The 18,726-nt window shown below is 37.2% G+C and overlaps 1 protein-coding gene across 2 annotated transcripts in view; it reads right to left on the bottom strand.

The window, feature by feature from the left end:
- Positions 1-18,726, bottom strand: part of NCK2 (NCK adaptor protein 2) — an 84,584-nt gene that overhangs the window by 20,412 nt on the left and 45,446 nt on the right. For both annotated transcript variants that reach the window (XM_066176668.1, XM_066176669.1), the window contains one exon: positions 10,555-10,796. In XM_066176668.1, the coding sequence (XP_066032765.1) occupies positions 10,555-10,780 (226 nt within the window). In that variant the 5' untranslated portion in view covers positions 10,781-10,796. The remainder of the gene's footprint in view (positions 1-10,554; positions 10,797-18,726) is intronic.

The following is an 18,726-nucleotide window of genomic DNA, read 5'->3' as shown; positions in this document are numbered from 1 at the left end:
AGTACGACAATCCTTTGACCTTACTGTGTTTTACTCCAGTTGACCCATACCAAACACGGCATAAAGCCTTAGTAATTCTACCATATGGCCAGAATGCCAGTGTTACACTACACTAGTGTTTTCCAACATTAAATAAGTGTTACAAGAAAACACAAGATATTTATTACATTTTCTCCTTAGAAACCTCAAAAATCGTTAGAAGCCTGTCATTGATACTGCGGTTTTTTTGCAGTTTGCAAACTCCAAAAGGGGAAAGCAAACTAAGCATCATCTTTCCTGCACCTAACTTCCTCTCTGAATTTAAATGCACGCAGTTTCATTAATCAGGGTCTCTCAGGTTATTTGCAATTACATACACAGAATCAGGCCCCTCTGTCTCTGAAGGGGAAGTAACAGGATGAAATGGCTCACTTAACAAAACAGTCCATCTCCTCTGAGGTTTAGTCCTCACAGCCAAAACACAAAACCCCAGGACTCACACTCAAACCAGAACAATTTCTTCTGTAGGTTTAAACGCAGTAACTATAGAGTAATAGTAAAGTAATACATTATCTCCTGTTCTGGAGAACAATTTCCTGAATGAAAAACTTAAAAAATATCTAGGTTGGTTAGTAAACCGGTAGAGCCCATATACAAGAAGAATGACACTTCCATCACATCAAAATACATTTTTCCTTTCTTTTTTCTTTCATTTTCTATTTCCTTTTATTTAAAAAAACTCAAAGACTGCAAACAGGAGTGATGGCAATGATTGCATACAATTTAGACAGTCTAAAGCCTAATCAACTTCCAGTGCAAAATACAGCTACAAATAGTCATCTATTAGAAAGAGCACCCTTAAAAGTCTATCCGTCCAAGCTGACCAGCCATTAAGAAAGGTGTCCATCCAAAAGAACTTGCTGAGACCACAAAAATATATGTCAGTAAATAATCACATTCACCACTGAAGCAACTCTCAAAAAAAGCCATCTGTGCTGGAACTTTTCCCCTTAAAACAACGGAGGGGGGCATTCTCTCCAGCACCGCAGCTTTGTGCTTTATGTCTACATACACTCCACGCATGTCAATTCCTGTTTTAGGGAAAGACTCCACAAAACAAAACACTTCTGAGACTCTGAAAATGGAAGGAAACCTTTCCTTACATATTCTAAGACAAAGCCCAGTTTCGTTTGGCGTGAATGCTAATTTACAAATTCTGTTTGTATGGTAGGAGAATATGTCACAGAATAGCCACCTATTGTTCAGGTCTTTGAAAAACCTGAGAAACAGAAAGCAATGGAACCCAAGTGGAAACGAGTAGATAAAAAGAAACAAATTAATACTTAAAAATACCCTGGAATATTAAACCTCAAGACAGCCCAAAGCCACAAAAAAAAAAAAAAAAAATCCATCCAGTAATACCAAAAGAATTACTTAAGGTTGCACATTGAAGGAAATATCCACATCTGAAGGAAAAGAACTCCCCAATGATTCTAAGGTGGGAGAAAGAACAGCCACTGCCACCTATGTACTGAAAAATCTGTGTCCTTTGAGTCACTGTCATTCCTTGGAAAATGATGTCCCCCAGAGTACATACAGAGGCTACTGATTTTTGCCAGCTACCTTAGTTGGGTCTTTAGAACAGTGACCCAGCCCCACACACCAACAAGGTCCACAATACCTCTAATACCTCAGCTACTGTCATCTGTTTCTTCTCTCTGCTACCAGCTTCATGTGCTAGGCCAAAGGGGATGACAGCATGCAGAGCACACAAATACATGTACCCCAATAAATGTGTGCTTATGGAAAAAGCCCAAACCAGGCAGATGGGTGCACTGCAGTGACCCACACTACAGCCCCAGTTCTGCTGCCTCAGTCAACTTCAGCTCTCCCAGGAACCTGAGGGAAAGGAAGAAAGAAGGGAACACTATGCAAGGAATCCAGTGCAAGACAGTACCAGGAAAAAAAACATAATCTATTTTCACTGGTTCAGAAGAAGAGACATAATTAGCAGAATGATTAAAGTATTTTTTCTATGTAAAAAATGAAACATCAAAAGAGTTGAGGGTTCAGACACAAACTTTTAATGCTAAGAAAGAAAAAGATTGCCTCCACAGCTGGAACAGGGTGCGTAGGAAGAGCTACCGGCAGTGGAGTCACTCTTTCAACAGTGAGCTGTGAAACTACCTTGGGAGCTAATTTTTGGGCTTGCTCTAAGGCCAGACATTACAGGTTGAAATATAACTGGCTCAGAGAGGGGCAAAACCAAGGATACTCCAAGATGACAACTGAGGGAAATAATACCAAAGACATCAATACACACAGCCACACTGAGTTAACGTGATCCTTTTATCTTTTCACACATAATTATGAATAAAATAAAGGCTCATTCTTTGATCTGTAAATGTCAATGTACCTCCAAGCACACACAGACATTCTGCATGGGAAAGGGGGAAAAAGTATACCTATTAGATAAAATCTCTAATACAATGAACAAATTTATTTATTCAGTATAGATTAAAAATAGGAGGATTTCTTTATTCCTTCAGCCTTGCAATATTTTACTGCAACCATCACAGTAGGAAAATCTGCTGAAAGGTAGCACACATCATGGTTTCCATTACATATTTGTTTTAAATTCTTGAAGCAGCGCATTCTTTAAATGACCTACCCCAATAAAGCCAAAATTTCAACAGAATACTATACAACTGTAAACTGAAAAAAAGCAAACTTCTGGAACCATTTCAAACTAGCACTGCAACAAGCTTCAGGTTCTGCATTCGCCACTGCTTTTGACTTTCCACTTTGGAGCAGGTAAAGGGCCTCGTACATACATACATCCAGCAGAGAAGCTCTTATTAAGCAATGAAGGAAGCATTGTTCTGTACCATGAGTTCTCCGGAATATTCACCGAAATACTTTGCTTTCAGCTCTTTAAAAGGAATGAAGTCTGTGTTTCATTTTCATTGGGGATTTTTGTTGCGGTTTTGTTTGTTTGTTTGTTTTGCATCAGTCTGCTCTGCAACTTCAGACTTTTTCCTTCTCAACCAGATGTTTCTTTAGAAATTACAACACGGTATTTTTTAGAAAGTCTGATTTTAGTTCCACCAAGCAGAGACTTGGATTCCTTTAATGCTACTTTCAGTGGACATAGTTGATATGCATATTAGAATTATTTAAATGTTTGCAAGTGTACAACAGGTCCAAAACCATAAAGTCCGGAGTTTGTTTCACATTCTAGATAAATATTTTAACATTTTATAATAACAGTAATTCAAAATTAGTACTTTTTTTGCAATTATGTATCTAATTGATAGTGAGAAGGCAGACCCTACCCTGACATCAGTATGTTCTTATGTAATTTTTCATATGCAAAACTACTGCCATTATGTCTCCATATTTTCAAAGATCATCAATAAAGTAAAAATGGTTACTTTAACTAAATCTAGGTTTTAATGATGATTGTGAGGCAGATATATTTCCAGAAAGTACCAAAGGATTTCAATAACATATTATACTAATCATCTGCCTCCACTCCAGTGGCATCAGCACTGCCAACACCTAACTCATGTGCTCTAGATGGGAATGGAAGAAATCTCTTCCCTGTGTTTGAAATCATTGTGAACGTCACCCATTCCTCCTTTCTCAGCAATCTGTGTAACCACAATCATCTATTATTACTGTGAACATGGATGAAATGCAATTGTTCCAGCTTATTTTTCCCCCGAAACTAAAGACACCACACCGAAAAGAAGTTCCTATTGCTGCTCTCACTACCACAAAACCATGTTCTCCTCAATTTCATCACTGGTGAAGAGTCACCACCGTTGCCACACTGTCACACAAACAAACGTGCTTACTTTGACCAATGCAACTACAAAGCAGGATGAAGCACAGCAGAGAAAGTGCTTCTGTTGACCAAATTCAACCATGAAATGAGCTATTCTAGGATTCCAGGAAACTGAGCAAGACTTTGTGCTGTATATAAACGCTTCCTCTAGTTCCTCTCCCTAAATTTGAACTTAAATTTCTTCATTCAGTCCTCCAAAAAGCACAAAAGACATGCCACTACTGTCATGCACACATTTTCTGACAAGCTAGAAAGCTTCAAAGCAACAATAAGTGACACAGAAAAAATACTTCATTTGTGCTGAATTTCCATGAGGGGATTGATTTTATCACTAATTTCAGCTAGAGATGTTTGGCCAAAAAAACCTCCATATAATTCCTTCTTAGGAATTTTTATATGTGATAAATAATTTGACAAGCAGCTATATACTTCAGGAAGTTAGGTATTTTTAAAATCAACTTTATTAAATGCTGGTTTTTGAATGGAAAGACTAGCATTTCTTACAGGTTTGTAACAAGCAAGGCCAGAAACATTGGGAAATTGAAGTTCTAAAGAGATTAAAAGAACTTCTGTTTGTCTTGTAAGATAGACCTGTTTTTATTAACATGGGCTATAAGGCTTAAGAGGCTGTGCTATACAACAATATACTTATTATACAGCGATACCCTAATTATTTTTATTTCCACCATTCTTCCCTTCTGTAGCAAATTTTATACCCTTATGGTATCCAGAGAAGACTAGAATTAGAAATAACTAATTAAGAACTAACAGAAATATTTTCAAACTGGTACTTGGTTCTATTACTGATTTAATGTGTTTTCTGTGATCGTGCAGATGAGGCTCAGACAGGTCACTGATAAACAAGCAAATTCATCAAGCAAAGAGTACTGAAGACTCAATATAGTGCTCTGACTGTGCCAAAAATACTGTGCATACTTCTTATGATTACCCTTTTAAAAATTAGTGTGGAAGAACTGGAAAATAGTCAGCTAAAACCCACAATGTCAGAGTCATATAAGTAACTTTCACCAGTAAAAGACGTTAGTAATCAAATTTCAAAACTTAAGATTTAGAAGCAATCTGATAAATGTCAAAATACCACCTTACAGAATTAAATCTGCCACCATATCATACCAAAATTGGATCACTAAGATATTTTTAAAATTAAAAAGTCCTCAAAACAAAACCAAAACAAAACAAACAAACAAAAAAGCCAATAACACACCCCCCAGAACTTAAAGGTTGATGACTTATGGAGAAAGATTTCATAACCATGTCATACAGAACTATGATGGCAATTGTTTAAATCTGAATTGAAATATTTGTATGTAAAAAGGAAGTACACCAAGCCGCTTAACCAACAGTAAAGAGGGACAGTTTTCCATTACTAAAAAATATTGCATTAAAGAATGATCAATTCCTCATTTCTGCTTCTTACTAGGCAGTGACTGCAAAGAAAAAAAGGGTTAACTTCCCAGTCAATTTCCAAACGAGCAATGAGAAAGTGGCACTAAGTAGCTCTCAAATGGAGAAGTTGTATGTTACATTAAGTTATTAATTTGAAAAAAACCCAGCATTTTCATAAAAAAACTGGGGAGAGGAGAGAGAGATAAAACTGTTGATTCCTGGAAGCATCAGCATATATCGCATTCAGGGACTGCTCTGACCCAGGTAGACATACACCACAGGGCTTGACAAACACAGGAAATACTGGATGCTCATAACACTTCTGAAATTACCTGCTTTGGAATACTGATGCAAGCAAGAACTGGCTTCTCTACATTACATCTCCCTTGGCAATTCTTACTTTATGAATCTGGCATACTGAGTGAATTAAAACTAAAAAGTTACTGAAAAGTTTTGCAGACTTACAGAAGCTTAACAAAGGAGCCATTTAAAAAGTCTCTCATGCAACCCAAACATGTCTGAGAAATGTTATCAAGGTTACTGTTACTTGCCATACCACCAAAACTCATCCATTTCTATTGCTCCTACAGATTTGTAAACTCCTGTCCTGTATTCTTGGTGTCCAATCTCCTTTTCAATACATATTTTGTTAAACCTTTTTCTTTTGCGGGGCATTTGTTCAAAAACCGACACCAAGAGTAAAAATGTCCTCAAGGTTTCTTATCTAGTTGTTCACCAAGGAGAACAAGACCAGAAACCTCTAAGAAAAGCCTATATGCAGTGCTGGTTGTGAAGCAAAAGCAGCAACATTCAGAAAATCATGAATTCCCATGAAAATGGCACCCTGCTGCTGGATCACACGCTTCAGTCACTCATGGCACGCTGCTGCCTGGGGAGTTGTGCTGCTGCCAGGAAAATGACTTGCAAAGGGATGGAAAAAATGTAGAAGTTTTATTTTGAGTACACAAACAACTGACTTCTCAGTTATTTTGGCTTCCTTCAGATAAGGTTTCTGTTTGGCATGACAAAGATGAGCCAGCAGGCATAGATCATCTTTGCTGCAGAAGGGGAAACCCGCGGAGTTGCACTCAGAGGCATCTCTGGGGGTGGTGCTGGCAAACACCCACTCCAACCAAATGGATATGGGAATTCCTTTCCACCCCCCCAGCACATGGGAAGAATTATATTACAGAAAATTACAGTTTAAAAGATGCATGCTGGAGGTATCTTGCTTACTAAGACACGCAAAATGTATAGAAAATACCCTCCCTGCAAAAGAAAGGAAACTATTTTAAACTTTGTTATAATGAATGAAGATGAAATTTTAATCACAGGCATGGAAGCTGGCTTTTGCCTTAAGAATAGTAGTAATTACCAGATTTCATTCAATATGAGCAAACAGAAGACAGCAATTTGAAACAGCCAAATTACCATTAACTTTTTACTTGCAGTATCACTCAGCTAAGACAAAAAAGGGAATGAGAAGATGAATCATTTAAAATACTCAATAGGTGGCCTATACACTATATTTCCATAATTAAAACTAGGCTATTGTAGCTGAGTATTCATTAGACCTCACTCAAGAAAGAGATTTAAGAAGGCACAAGTAGTATATATCCAACAGAAAAATGACAAAACCAGACATCCATCAGTTGAAGAATTGCAAGACTCATAAGTTTCTCCAAGTAATTTAAGGTGAGTTAAAAGTTATGGAAAATTCCCTGATATAAGGACTAAAAGACGATACAGTAGAATAGAGCAAGCCCTTAAAAAGGCAAAGGCAAAGTGAATGGTGTAGAAAAGGGTACTGTTTTGTAAAATGGCATAGGATGATTCTAAAGTATCTCTTCAGAAATTACTGGGGGTCATTTGACATTTTGGGTGAGCTGTTTTACAGTCAACAAGGAACTGATTTAACGAACATATGCTAAACAAGCGTTAATGAGCATTTTAATAAGCACCCAACACATTTAGGAGAGCTGTCTCTGAACACATTTTATTTGATTTTTTTTTCAAAAAATGCCAAAATAAAATGGAAATTCAAGAAGCCTTAAGACATTGCTAAAATTGGGCTGATATTTTAAAACATCAAGCTGCCTATTCTAGGTACCCATATGTCCATTAACCTTCCACCAACTGTGGGCCAAAAAAACAGTAAAGATGATAGGACTCTATTAATAAAATATTCAAGGGTTGAGATATAATTAATGACAGTCAACAGTTCCGGGAAAATTAGTTTTTAGCATCAAACAGGCATGACTTAATTCTGTGATGAGAGTATAAGTTTTCCTGATAAAAGCAACTTCAAAAAGATAGTAAACTTTTCTGGCGTATTTGGTTTACGTGTACAAGACACCAACATAACTGGTGGCATAAAATTTCATTGGAACACAGACTGCCAGAGATGAACAACTATTCAGATGATGCATCTTCAACAGCAAATGAGGGGAACTATTAATTAAATAGTTACAGCTCCTATGGGGTCTGCCACAATTTGAACTATGGCTGGCACTTTTCATATTTATTGAATATAAAAACATAAATCAAGCACCGGTAATTACCGTGGATAAGCACAAGAGTGGCAGATAGTACAGGTAATCACACAGACAACACATGACATATGCATGATAATGATGCTTTCAGATGAATTGTTTTTTTAACACAAGGAAATGTAATCTATTAAGAAAGAGGCAGGAAAAAGTGCATCTCCACGGGAACAACCATTTGCTTGAGCAACACAAGTATGAAAGGGAGGTGCAGGTATATCACTGGAAGCACACATGAGTCTGCTGTTTTCATCCTAAAATTTCACAAGATTCATGATTAATTACTGACAGACTATTAAGTGACACTCTGTTGGGTTTTTTTTAAGTTCAGTACCTGGTATTTTGGCAGTAGCTTCAAGATAAAAGTTGGAAACAGATTTGGTTTAAGGACTAATACTCATGACCACCATTCCCAACTGTGCTGGGTTAGGAGGTATTTTAATGAGAATTTTCTTGTCTTCCTTGAAGAGGCAGGCATGACAATACACTAGACATATTTGAATAAAGCGAACTTAAGAACTTGCTCCACTGGGCAAAGCAAAACTTTCAAAAGCTGTTTCACTAGATGAAGCATCAGTCTTGCAATTTGCAAGCCTTTGTTTAAAAAGGAGGATGGCCTCTCAAAACAATAGATCCTCTAAGGAAGGACACATGGTCTGCTTGTTCTGAATGGGAAATTACTGTACAGCAAGACAAGAAAGGCTTAAAGACTATAGTTTAGTTGAGAACTCTGATTCAGGAAAGGTAAAAAAGTTGTACAGATACGTGGTGCACAGCACATACATGTTTCATTAAGGTAAGAAGTCCACAGCACCTAAACTAATAGAAAAGAATACTCTTCAGCACCAGCTCTTTTGGGTGGCTGTTAAGAATATTCTGAATCCATTTGTGAGTTACGTATGCCTCAGGCAGTTTCTCACTGTCACAGGATGTATGAGCTTAAAAGAGCTTGAGAGGTGCTTTACATTCTGGCTGCTCACCAGGTAAACGTGGTCACAGCACACAAAAATCCAGACTCCATCATAAGGCACTTCCCACCTCAGCTGAACACACAGAGAAAACCATTAAAAAGGGAACAGGGAACAGGTAACTTGTCGTAAGAGTGCTTCAGAACTTAAAAACCCATGCAGGTGTATGCAAAGGGCTGAGGCTTGGAAGATGTGACACCTAGGGATGGTTCAGCCATGAAACCACCAAGCTTTTTTCTCACACCTTTTCATCATTTACCACCAGAGTGAAGGGAAGCACCCTGCACCATGCAGTTTAGTTAAGACTGAAAATGGGCTAGGACACGGGCTAGGACACACCTCCATTCCCTTCACTTAAAATAGATTTCTGCTGGACATAAATAAAAATGTGCTTACATCATGCAAATATTGCCCACATTTTACATGAACACTTGAAATATTATTACAACAATTACAATCCTTTCCTAAGGTACCTTTCAGACAAAATACATACATTAAATTTATATTATAAACATAAATCTATATAAAAGAAGCTTAATGTTACAACTGAGACTTTGTTTTTAACCACACAAATCTTTGAAAAGGGATAATCACATTTCCTGGCACTGTAATCAGTATATTCCAAGAGTATCTGTAGAAAGGACTGTGGTACTAAACACTACCATGGTAAATTTTATGATAAACTTGTTTGCCTGTCACCCATCCTCTAGTCCCCAGTTACCACGCACTTTGTGGCAACTCAGCAGAGGAAGACATGGTAATGAGGGAGTGACTAAGAAACAAAACCTGTTAGAAACAACTTTGGCACAGTATAATCCCACATAAGCCATTGCCATGTTATTTTTAAGTGAACCTTTTAACTTTCTACTAAGTCCAATCCCAAATCCAAATTCTTCTACTGAAGAGTCATTTTGTACAGCAGTCTGCAACAGAACAAATTGTAGGACTATGTAGGATTTCATAAAACACAGGCAAAAATCCAAAACAGAAGCAAAAGAAAATCCCTCAAAACACTTTCAATGCGCCTGTTTCTTTTTTATTCATAACATCCTAAAATACCACTAGTACGTTTTCCTGGCATAAAACAACAACTTATCACTATGGGTATAACCTTTTATAGCTGTATGCAAAGCCCTTTTTAATCAGTCTTTAAAAGTCAAAGAGGAAAAAACAACGTATCACTTGACTTTCAAACAGATTTCTTTAAAATACACACAAAATTTTTCAAAGCTAGATTATTTTATATGTATGAGATACTGATGTGAAGACTTTATGTGCAGGTATAAAATAGAATATGTATTTCAGGACTTGAAAGTCAACAGAACATCTCACCACAGAAACTTAACCCCTGGTTTTGTACATCGCCACACTGCAAAATCCCATTCATAAAGTGATTTAGCTTTGGCTGTGATACCTATGCTGAACAATCCAGTTTACATTCATCATCTTTCAAGTGAGAGGAGTTGGCATGAAAGGAAAGGATTCAGCAGTTGATATGTGTATGAAACTTACAGTTCTTCAGGCACTGAAAATAGACAACCTCTAACAAACTGGAACAAGAGTAACATCTTTTTTTCTGGATGTGATGCAAGAAAACACATTACAGATTTTTACACATGATTCTCCACCCACATCCACTTGCTCTGTCTCTCCCTCCCTCAATCATCTACCCATCATGTCACCTCAAACTAAGCATAAGGACAATCCAAACATGCATGCTTTAAAATATTTATATCCACAGTACATTCCCAACCTGAAACTCATCAAGTCTACTAAATTTATTCCAAAATACAAAAGGACTTACCCAATGTGTCTTTTAGATTTTTAACCAGAGAACCTTTCTTCAAGCTGTTTTTTCGCTCCACATAATTTGATGGCACATATCCTGTTTTGTTGGCTGCGTTTCTTACCCTCCACCATGTCTTAGAATCATCTAATAGCCAAAGACGCTCATTTTTCTTGATGTCAAGTTCTTGGTCCTGCTGTGCAGTGTAATCCCACTTCGCAATAACAATAACTTCTTCTGTCATCTTTCATGGAGTCCTTCTGCAACAAAATATTAAAACATTATCCTCAGTAAATTATGTCATGTAATTCTTACTCATTTTTTCCATTAAATTCTTGTAAAATAAGCAAGAAAAAGGCAAGAGCAAAATGAGAATGCCATATAGGGGAAACCCTCTTTTAAAAACAAGGGAAGTCATAATGACTTTTTTTGGTTTTAGAGCCACTAAAATATGGCAACATCTTGATAATAAATTCTAGTCATAATGTATTACATTCTCTTCCTCAGAATGTATATAAAATGTTATATGGATACATATTAACAGAAGCTTATTTATAAAATGTTTAATTTTTGCATATAGCATTATAAAAGTATGCTTTTATATGCCCACATGTGGCATTCCAAATTCTGATCTGAAAAAAAACCCCAGCAGGATTCCAAAAATGTATTTTCCTTCTGCAGTAGTTCTGCATCCTCATACTAATATCACATACCTAAGTTTTCTGCATTTAAACAAAACTGTCCATCTTTATTTAGTAGAAAATTAAGAAATAATTCAGTAAGTAATGCAACCCAGCAAGGAAATCTGCCATCAGTAAGAGGGTACTGTCTTTAGCAAGCCTTTGTTCACAATTTGTGCAGGCAGCACAAAACTGCCTTTAAGTCTTCCCTCCCCCTTTGTTCCCAGGAAGATCCCAGCTCAGCACAGTCCAGTATCAGGCATTACTCAGCAGGGTGGAAAAGAGCACCCACTGGATTTCATTTCTTCCCTACCTGAAACATACCCAGAGTTCCATTAAGACTGGATCTGAGTTGTCAGCTACCTGTAAGAACAACCTTATTCAAAGCTATTTGTCAGCTGCACAAAGACAGCTGCATGCCTCCACATTTTCCTACGCATCCCAGCAATTACCAGGAACAATGTGAGGCAGCACAATAGCGTGCAAGGAAAAGTCCAATGCTAGTACCAATGACATTCAAATATGTTATAATGCCAACCAAGACATGTTGATTTTACCTTCTAAATTCTGAGAAGTCACCTAAAATGTTCTAATTGCTGCCATGGGGGTTGGGGAAGAGGGAAGTGGAGGAGGACAGAGAGAGGAGGAGGTGAGAACATATTTGAAAATCAATGTAGCAGATTTTAGGTTTTTTAAAATAAAGGTGTAGATTTAATTTAAACTACAGATTAGTAGAAAAAGGTGCAAAAGTACTTCAAACTATTGATGGCCAAAGATTTCTGTAATATTTGACTCTGTTGCCTAGGTCTTGGAAGTCCACAACCTGATCTTCTCTGATACCTAGTAGTTTACGTAACAGAAAGGTAATTAAAAACCAAACTTCATTTAGAAATTCGGTTCAGCATTTAAATTTTATCACCTATATCCCAAAAAGTGCTCCTTCTGCAGTCTGTAAGTACACACACAAACACATATACACACCTCCCCCTTTAGCTACAGTACAAACTGTGAAAACTGCATGCCAGACAACCCAGCTTATCTACTCTAGAAAATATAAGTGCTTTCCTTATTTCACCTATAATCATAAAATATAATAGCGGACCCTATTATAAATTAATAGCCTCCTCTTATCATGAATCTTGTTTCCAGGAGAACAACATATAGGCCTAAGCTACGGTTGCTAAACCATTTGACGGCGAAGCTCTGGCAAGCACCAGCAAAATCAACCCTCACGGCCAAGGCCTTGAAAATCTGAAGCTGAGTTGAACAGCTTTAAGTTTTCATTTTCCAATCAAAAACCACAAAGAACATACAATAATTTAAACATTATTCAAATATGCATTTGCATGGCTGAGGTCCCCAAGACGAATTTAAAAAGGAGCTATGATGCTTTGAATAACTGAGAAGCACAATCCTTACAGCTCAAAAAGGCTGTGACTTATGCAGTGGAACTGACAGTTTTACAAGAAGTAAGTCAGTAACTATTCAACCATTTTTCCCCCTTAAAATAATAATCCCATCTGACAATGACAGAGAAGAGCCTGAACTTTGGACCTCAGTCTCCAATAAACTGCCCCGCTTTTTGACTGACATAAAACGGACAGAGAGCCTACAGGTCGATAAGCTGATGTAGCCACAGGGGACTGCAATCAAACAAGTTCTGGCGGCTGGTGTTGTCAATATAATCTATCTCTCCAATTTAGGTTGGGTTATTTTATCTCAGCAATTGTAAAATGGTCAATTCTTACTATTCCTGGGGACACGGAGAACATGAAGGAACAGGACATCATGAACGCAGTTGGTTGATGTTCCCACTACATAGGCTCCCCTTCTAACAAATGTTATTTTCTCAATACAGGCAAGTTAAAATGGTCAGTATTACAGCATATTAATAATAACCCCCCCCCCCATTAGGAATAATACTTGAGTAGTGACTGGTGGAAAACTGTTAAACTCTTACTATACCACTGAAGAAAAAAAGAATTTGAATTGACCCCTATTGTAATAGTCATCAAGTCTTACCCCACAGTGGGGGAAAGCACACAGCAACGACAGAAACACAGGAAGAAACTATTTACCAGGGCTGACAATCTCAACTGTAGTCCTCTGAAACTCACCAGGACAGGGTGCTCAAACCTACTCAATTTCTTAAATTCTCAGTAGTGTAGACATGTCTGAATAATGATGGCATTTCCCAAGCAGACCCCTTGCACGATGCAATTTTAGCAGAAGAATTCCGGTATAGGGAAGCCAAGTTTCCTGAGCACCATGTTCAGATAACCCCTTTCAGTAAAGTAGTCCAGGTTTTACTAAATGTTTAGTGGCACAAGCTTTCCTTCCCAAGTGGAGACAGGATTTAGAGTCAAAATGCATAATGTAATTGCAGCTAAACATTTATCCATTTAAAGCTGTATACACACGTGTACAATTTAGTTGTGTTGGGTTATTTTGTTAGTTTCAGGTTTGTTCTTTTCGTGGGAGTGAATTTTATTTGGTGTTTTGGGGTTGTTTGCTTTTTTTGTTGTTGTTTTGATTTGTTTTTAATGTGGGGAAATATATTAAAGGTCTTAAAATTATTTCCTTATGATTATATCATTAGACTGTCTCCATCAAGGACAATATGGCTGCTCCTGTGACATTTGCAAAGCTAAGATTTCTTAGTACGTAAATAAGGACACATTTGTTTCCCAGAAGGGGGACTGTAGAAGTAATAGTTTTGAAATCCTTCTGCAACACAGCCATGTGCCAAATAACACACTATAAGCAGACAACATAACGAGATTTGGGGGAAAACAAAAACACGGTAACAGCCTCCCAAATCATCTGAGAGTACCGTAAAAACTTGACACGGACTGAAAGCATGAAATTTCTTTAGTGTACTGCTCACATACTGCAAAATAAAAGATACCACAGCTCCCAAAGATTTTAATGGCAACGTAAGATTCCTTCACATCTAGAAAATGAAAATCCATTACTGCTAAAAGTGTACAACTTTCTGGAAAGTTTCTTCTCAAAATGCTCAGAAGTCCTAGTGCTGAAATACTGAGTTGTCTTCTCTACCTGACAGAACAACATTCCACACTTTAAAAAGCACCAGTGAAAAGCTCTGAAATACTTCTGCAAGGAATTATTACAGTCTTTCCTCCATACAATCCATGAAATGCAACAGTCTTTTTTCCACGCAATACTGTTTCACATGACTCTGGCTTTTGCCTTACCATATCAAGGGTCATTTACTTTACTCCTACGGCAATTCAACTTCTAACCTTAAAAACCAAAAACAACCCAAAATGAAGACATCATATGAACTGAGAGCAAACAGAACAGCACAACCCAGACCTTCTAAAGGTAATTGTTGTAATACCAATACACAACTCCAACTCCTTTTAATACATCAATTCCTTCACTGCTAACAGTCTTAAAAAACTATTTTACCAATTTATTTACTAATTTATTTTATTGTATTTTTGCTGAAATATTAAAACTCATATAGCTTAGATTGAGCTTGTGTATTTACAGCTGCGTCATTACCTCCCCTCAGATTAGGTTTTGTTAGGAAAGGATGTCCTGTCTTCAACGGAAGCTGCCCTACTGCAGAAGCACACATGAAAATTTTTCTACACAAAATTGTCCTTGGGAGAGAGGGCAAAAACTGAAAAAATGCCCAGCCAAGAAGGCAATGAGCAAAAACTCAGCCAAAGTCAAGACAGTTACGGCTGTACTGAAAGTCTGCTCAGACAGGTGAGGAACACTAACTAACCATATGGCAGAATAAATGCAGGCAATGGTGGAATATCTAGTACTGTAGCTTCTGTATGACTTTATGAGAAGAAAGTCCAGAAAGGAAAAGGTTGTGTTCAATAAACTATCAACAATCCAACAACTTAGCAATGACAAAAAAAAAAAAGAAACAAAGAAACACCTATGCCATTTTGAAGCCATGCTTAAAACTGAACCATGCAAGTAATACTTGAGATGATGGAAATTTAAACATAGAGGAACTTAAGAGAAGTTGCTTTAACAAGCTTGTAAACCTACTACTGATTCTTCATGTGAAAGATTTATTCATATGGTGTCTTTTTAAATACCAAAATACAAAGATTTGTTATGCAGACCCCATTCTCTTTTTACCAGGCTGGGATTCCAATCCTCATTCTCTCCCCTTTCCCATATACGACTAATATATTTCTCCCACAACAACAAATAGGAAAGGACTCTTATCAGCATGCCACCTGAACTGGAATCATCTCCTACAAACTGACACAAGTTAACACTATGACTGCTTTAATGCCCTGGTCCAGTGGTAGAAAAGAAGCATTTTCTTCTTGCCCTGAAGAGGAAGGCTCACAGTTACGTCACAGGTTTAGTTAGGACAGTGCAAACAGAAGGTAAAAATGCAGTGAAAAAGGAAGCAGTTGCTCTCCTTGTTCACAATTTGTTTAGCAAAAAGAAACATGACTAAAAAATGACTGACAGTAATGCTTGAAATTTAATCCCTCACCAAGGGAACAAGCAAAAGTTCTAATAATAGGCAGTGCTGATTGATATAATAGACTGTTCTGGAATTAGATGTCTTCCTAAGATACACTGAAAAAAAGGGACAGAATTGATACAGAGGCTTTTACATGACACTGATGTACACAACACAGCTAACTGCTATAAAATATTAAGTAAAATATAATTACTATATGGTATTTAGTTAATTACATTGGAAGAATGGAAAACTAACTAATGGTATATCATGGTTTACTCTAAGATTTGAAGGCTGAACAACCTCTCCTCCTGTTCCCAAACTCTGAAAAATCAAGATGTGTTTTGAACAATGCAGCATTTGCTGCTGACAGGCTGGCTATCTGGTTAATGCCCAACTGATTAATCTTTCATAAGCTATGGCAAACAGGCAATATTTGGTTCTCTAAGGTAATACAGTTGCAGAAAATAAATTTTTTAAAGTCTGGGTTCATACAGACTGGTTTCATAGTACCTGGATGTGCTTACTGTATTCTGCAATTAATAACTTCTATTAGATCACTTCATCTGAAGCTTTCTTGTTTATGATGATGCAATCTCTGGTTAGTCTGCCTACAGTTTCAGGAAATTTGAAGTATTGTTTTCACCTACAGGTTTTTTCTTTGTTTCAGGTGTGGGTGTGTGGTTAGTTTTCTTACATCAGCCTACATGAATAGTTTTGACATACAGAAACATTTTAAAAAAACCCATCTTTACATCTGAAATTGTTCTGTTCAGTTCTCAAGGACCAGTAAAACACTACCACAAAGACAGAACTCAGAAGGCTATAAAAAGAACCAGTAATGTGAATTCAAACACTTGTGAGAAATAATACACCTTTTGGATCTACTTTTAGCATTTCCAGTAGAACGTGTTTGAAGAAATAGGAAAATATCTCCTCCATTCAAAGGCCAAAGTTAACCTAAACCAAGGAAGACATATTCTTAATGACTGTTACAAGGAAATCTCAAAATGCAGAGGTACAAAAAGAATAAACAAACTGACCCAAATTATAACCAGCTGTTATAATTATAACCTTTGTTATAACCAGTAAAACCCTTTCCATGCTTTGTTACTTGGGCTATTTACTGGTGCTTGGACAAATAGAGACGGATCACATAAAGGCCACTTTGTCTAACTGCTTTTGCAGTTTAACACTTTAATACTTCATATAATGTGTGTCAACCCACCCCAAGAGACACATTTCTTCAGAAAGAGGTCACTGCATCAAAAACTACCATAAGACTACTCTCTCTCTCTTTTAAAGGAAGTTAACTAAATCGCTGTAGTGAACAAGCATTCATCACCCAGCTATGTGGTTCTAGGGTGCCAAACCAATACCAGAGCAAAAAAGCCCCCCACACCCAGGCAACCTAAAATAGTTGACTGTTTTAGCACAAACTTCACAATTAATTTGGAGTATTTCACTATTAGGACTCATTAGGATGCATTGATTACAGAACTAAAAGCGATAGCTGAGTAAGTGCAAGTAATTATTATCTAATTTACTTTGATGTGCAAACTGAAGACACAGTCACAATCAATAGATGCTGCTGTCTGTATTTTAAGGGGTCAGTCTTCCAAAACTGAAAGCAAAGATGAGTGGAAGGCTGTGAAAAATAAATGTGAACAAAGATATAAATAAATCAATCCACTGCAAAGGAGGAATGTTTTATCACAATTTGCAACCTACTCTCACAATTTAGCATTTACAAAAGAACTGGTTAAAAAAATAACCTGTTAAAAGAGGAGGTAAAAAGCTTGAGAGGTTTTCTGTGTCCCCTCTCCCTGGTCCTTTCTGTGAAAAGGAAAACCTGATAGCAATAAGCTCAAGTCCAGAAATGCAAACTGAAAGTACTGAATAAAGTAAAATTCAGCTCATCAAGAACTATAAAAATGGTATTAAAACTGCATTGCAGTAATTTAAATATTAGCAAAAGAATAAGTACAGAATTAGATAGAATATTAAGTTGACTGCACATGATGCAGGAAAAAAAGTTTAACTCTTATTTCTACTTATGGGATTATTTTACAGAGACAACCATTTTCTTCTTTGTCATTAATTAGCATATAAAAGTAATAAGAAAACTTAAAACATTTTTAATATTCAAATACACCCCAAGGTATCAGAAACATCCACAAAGCTATTACAGTTTTAGCTGTTCACTAATTTTTTTTTCAACTTCTTTTGAGATCCTGGTTTAGGCCTACCCATCCAAGTTGGACAGATTTAACAATCAGCTGAGGGACAGCCCCAGCCACAATGTAGGAGTGACTCAAGGGCAGGTTCAGTAGCTGCCATGAGCTTTCCTGGCAGCACCAGGACATTTGCTCTAAAGTGCAAAAAGCACTTGGTTTGCTTTCAAGTCACTTAGGGGGAAAAAAAATGTAAAAACAAGCAGAAAGGCATAATTACAGATGAAAGGGTGAGGGCAATCCAGGCCGGTGCAACACTTAATGGCACCAGGACAGCCCTGCCACAGTCCCCTTCTACAGGCACAAGAAAGGATGGGGCTTTTAGATGACACTTCTTGTTAACATAACCAGGTGGTATATCTCCAAAAATAGTGAAGGATCACTCATAACTAATCATTAATCTAGAGTTGTACTAACTAACTTGACATTGCTACCTATACACCTCAGACCCTGTCCCTTGGTGTGGCCTGCCACTGTTTATGGGCAGAGTGGTGTGAGGGCTGAGGTTTGTTTCTGCAGCCAAAGACCTTTGAGAACTGTTCGGAAAGGTTGGCCTCTCCTGACCCCACAACATATCTGATACCCTAACCTCTAATGCAGCTGCAGCTATGTGCTGGCACCTTGTATCTCACGTTGCAGAACAACTGCAAACAGGAAACCTCAAGACCAGTTTAGTGGTAACGAATTTCCGCATAGCTCCAACAGAACACAAAACTTAAGCACATTTTTTTTTTGTCTTGTAAGTGGCTTAGAAGTCTTTTTAAAAGACAAAGAAAAAAAAAAAAAGAGGAATATATGTTAGAAA

Source organism: Chamaea fasciata, unplaced genomic scaffold, assembly GCF_029207755.1.
Source record: "Chamaea fasciata isolate MVZ Bird 193981 ecotype frontalis unplaced genomic scaffold, bChaFas1.0.hap1 SCAF_2, whole genome shotgun sequence".
In the NCBI taxonomy this organism is placed as follows: Eukaryota; Metazoa; Chordata; class Aves; order Passeriformes; family Sylviidae; genus Chamaea; species Chamaea fasciata.
The sequence above is the reverse complement of the archived record's forward strand: the minus strand, read 5'-3'. Positions and strand labels throughout refer to the sequence as shown.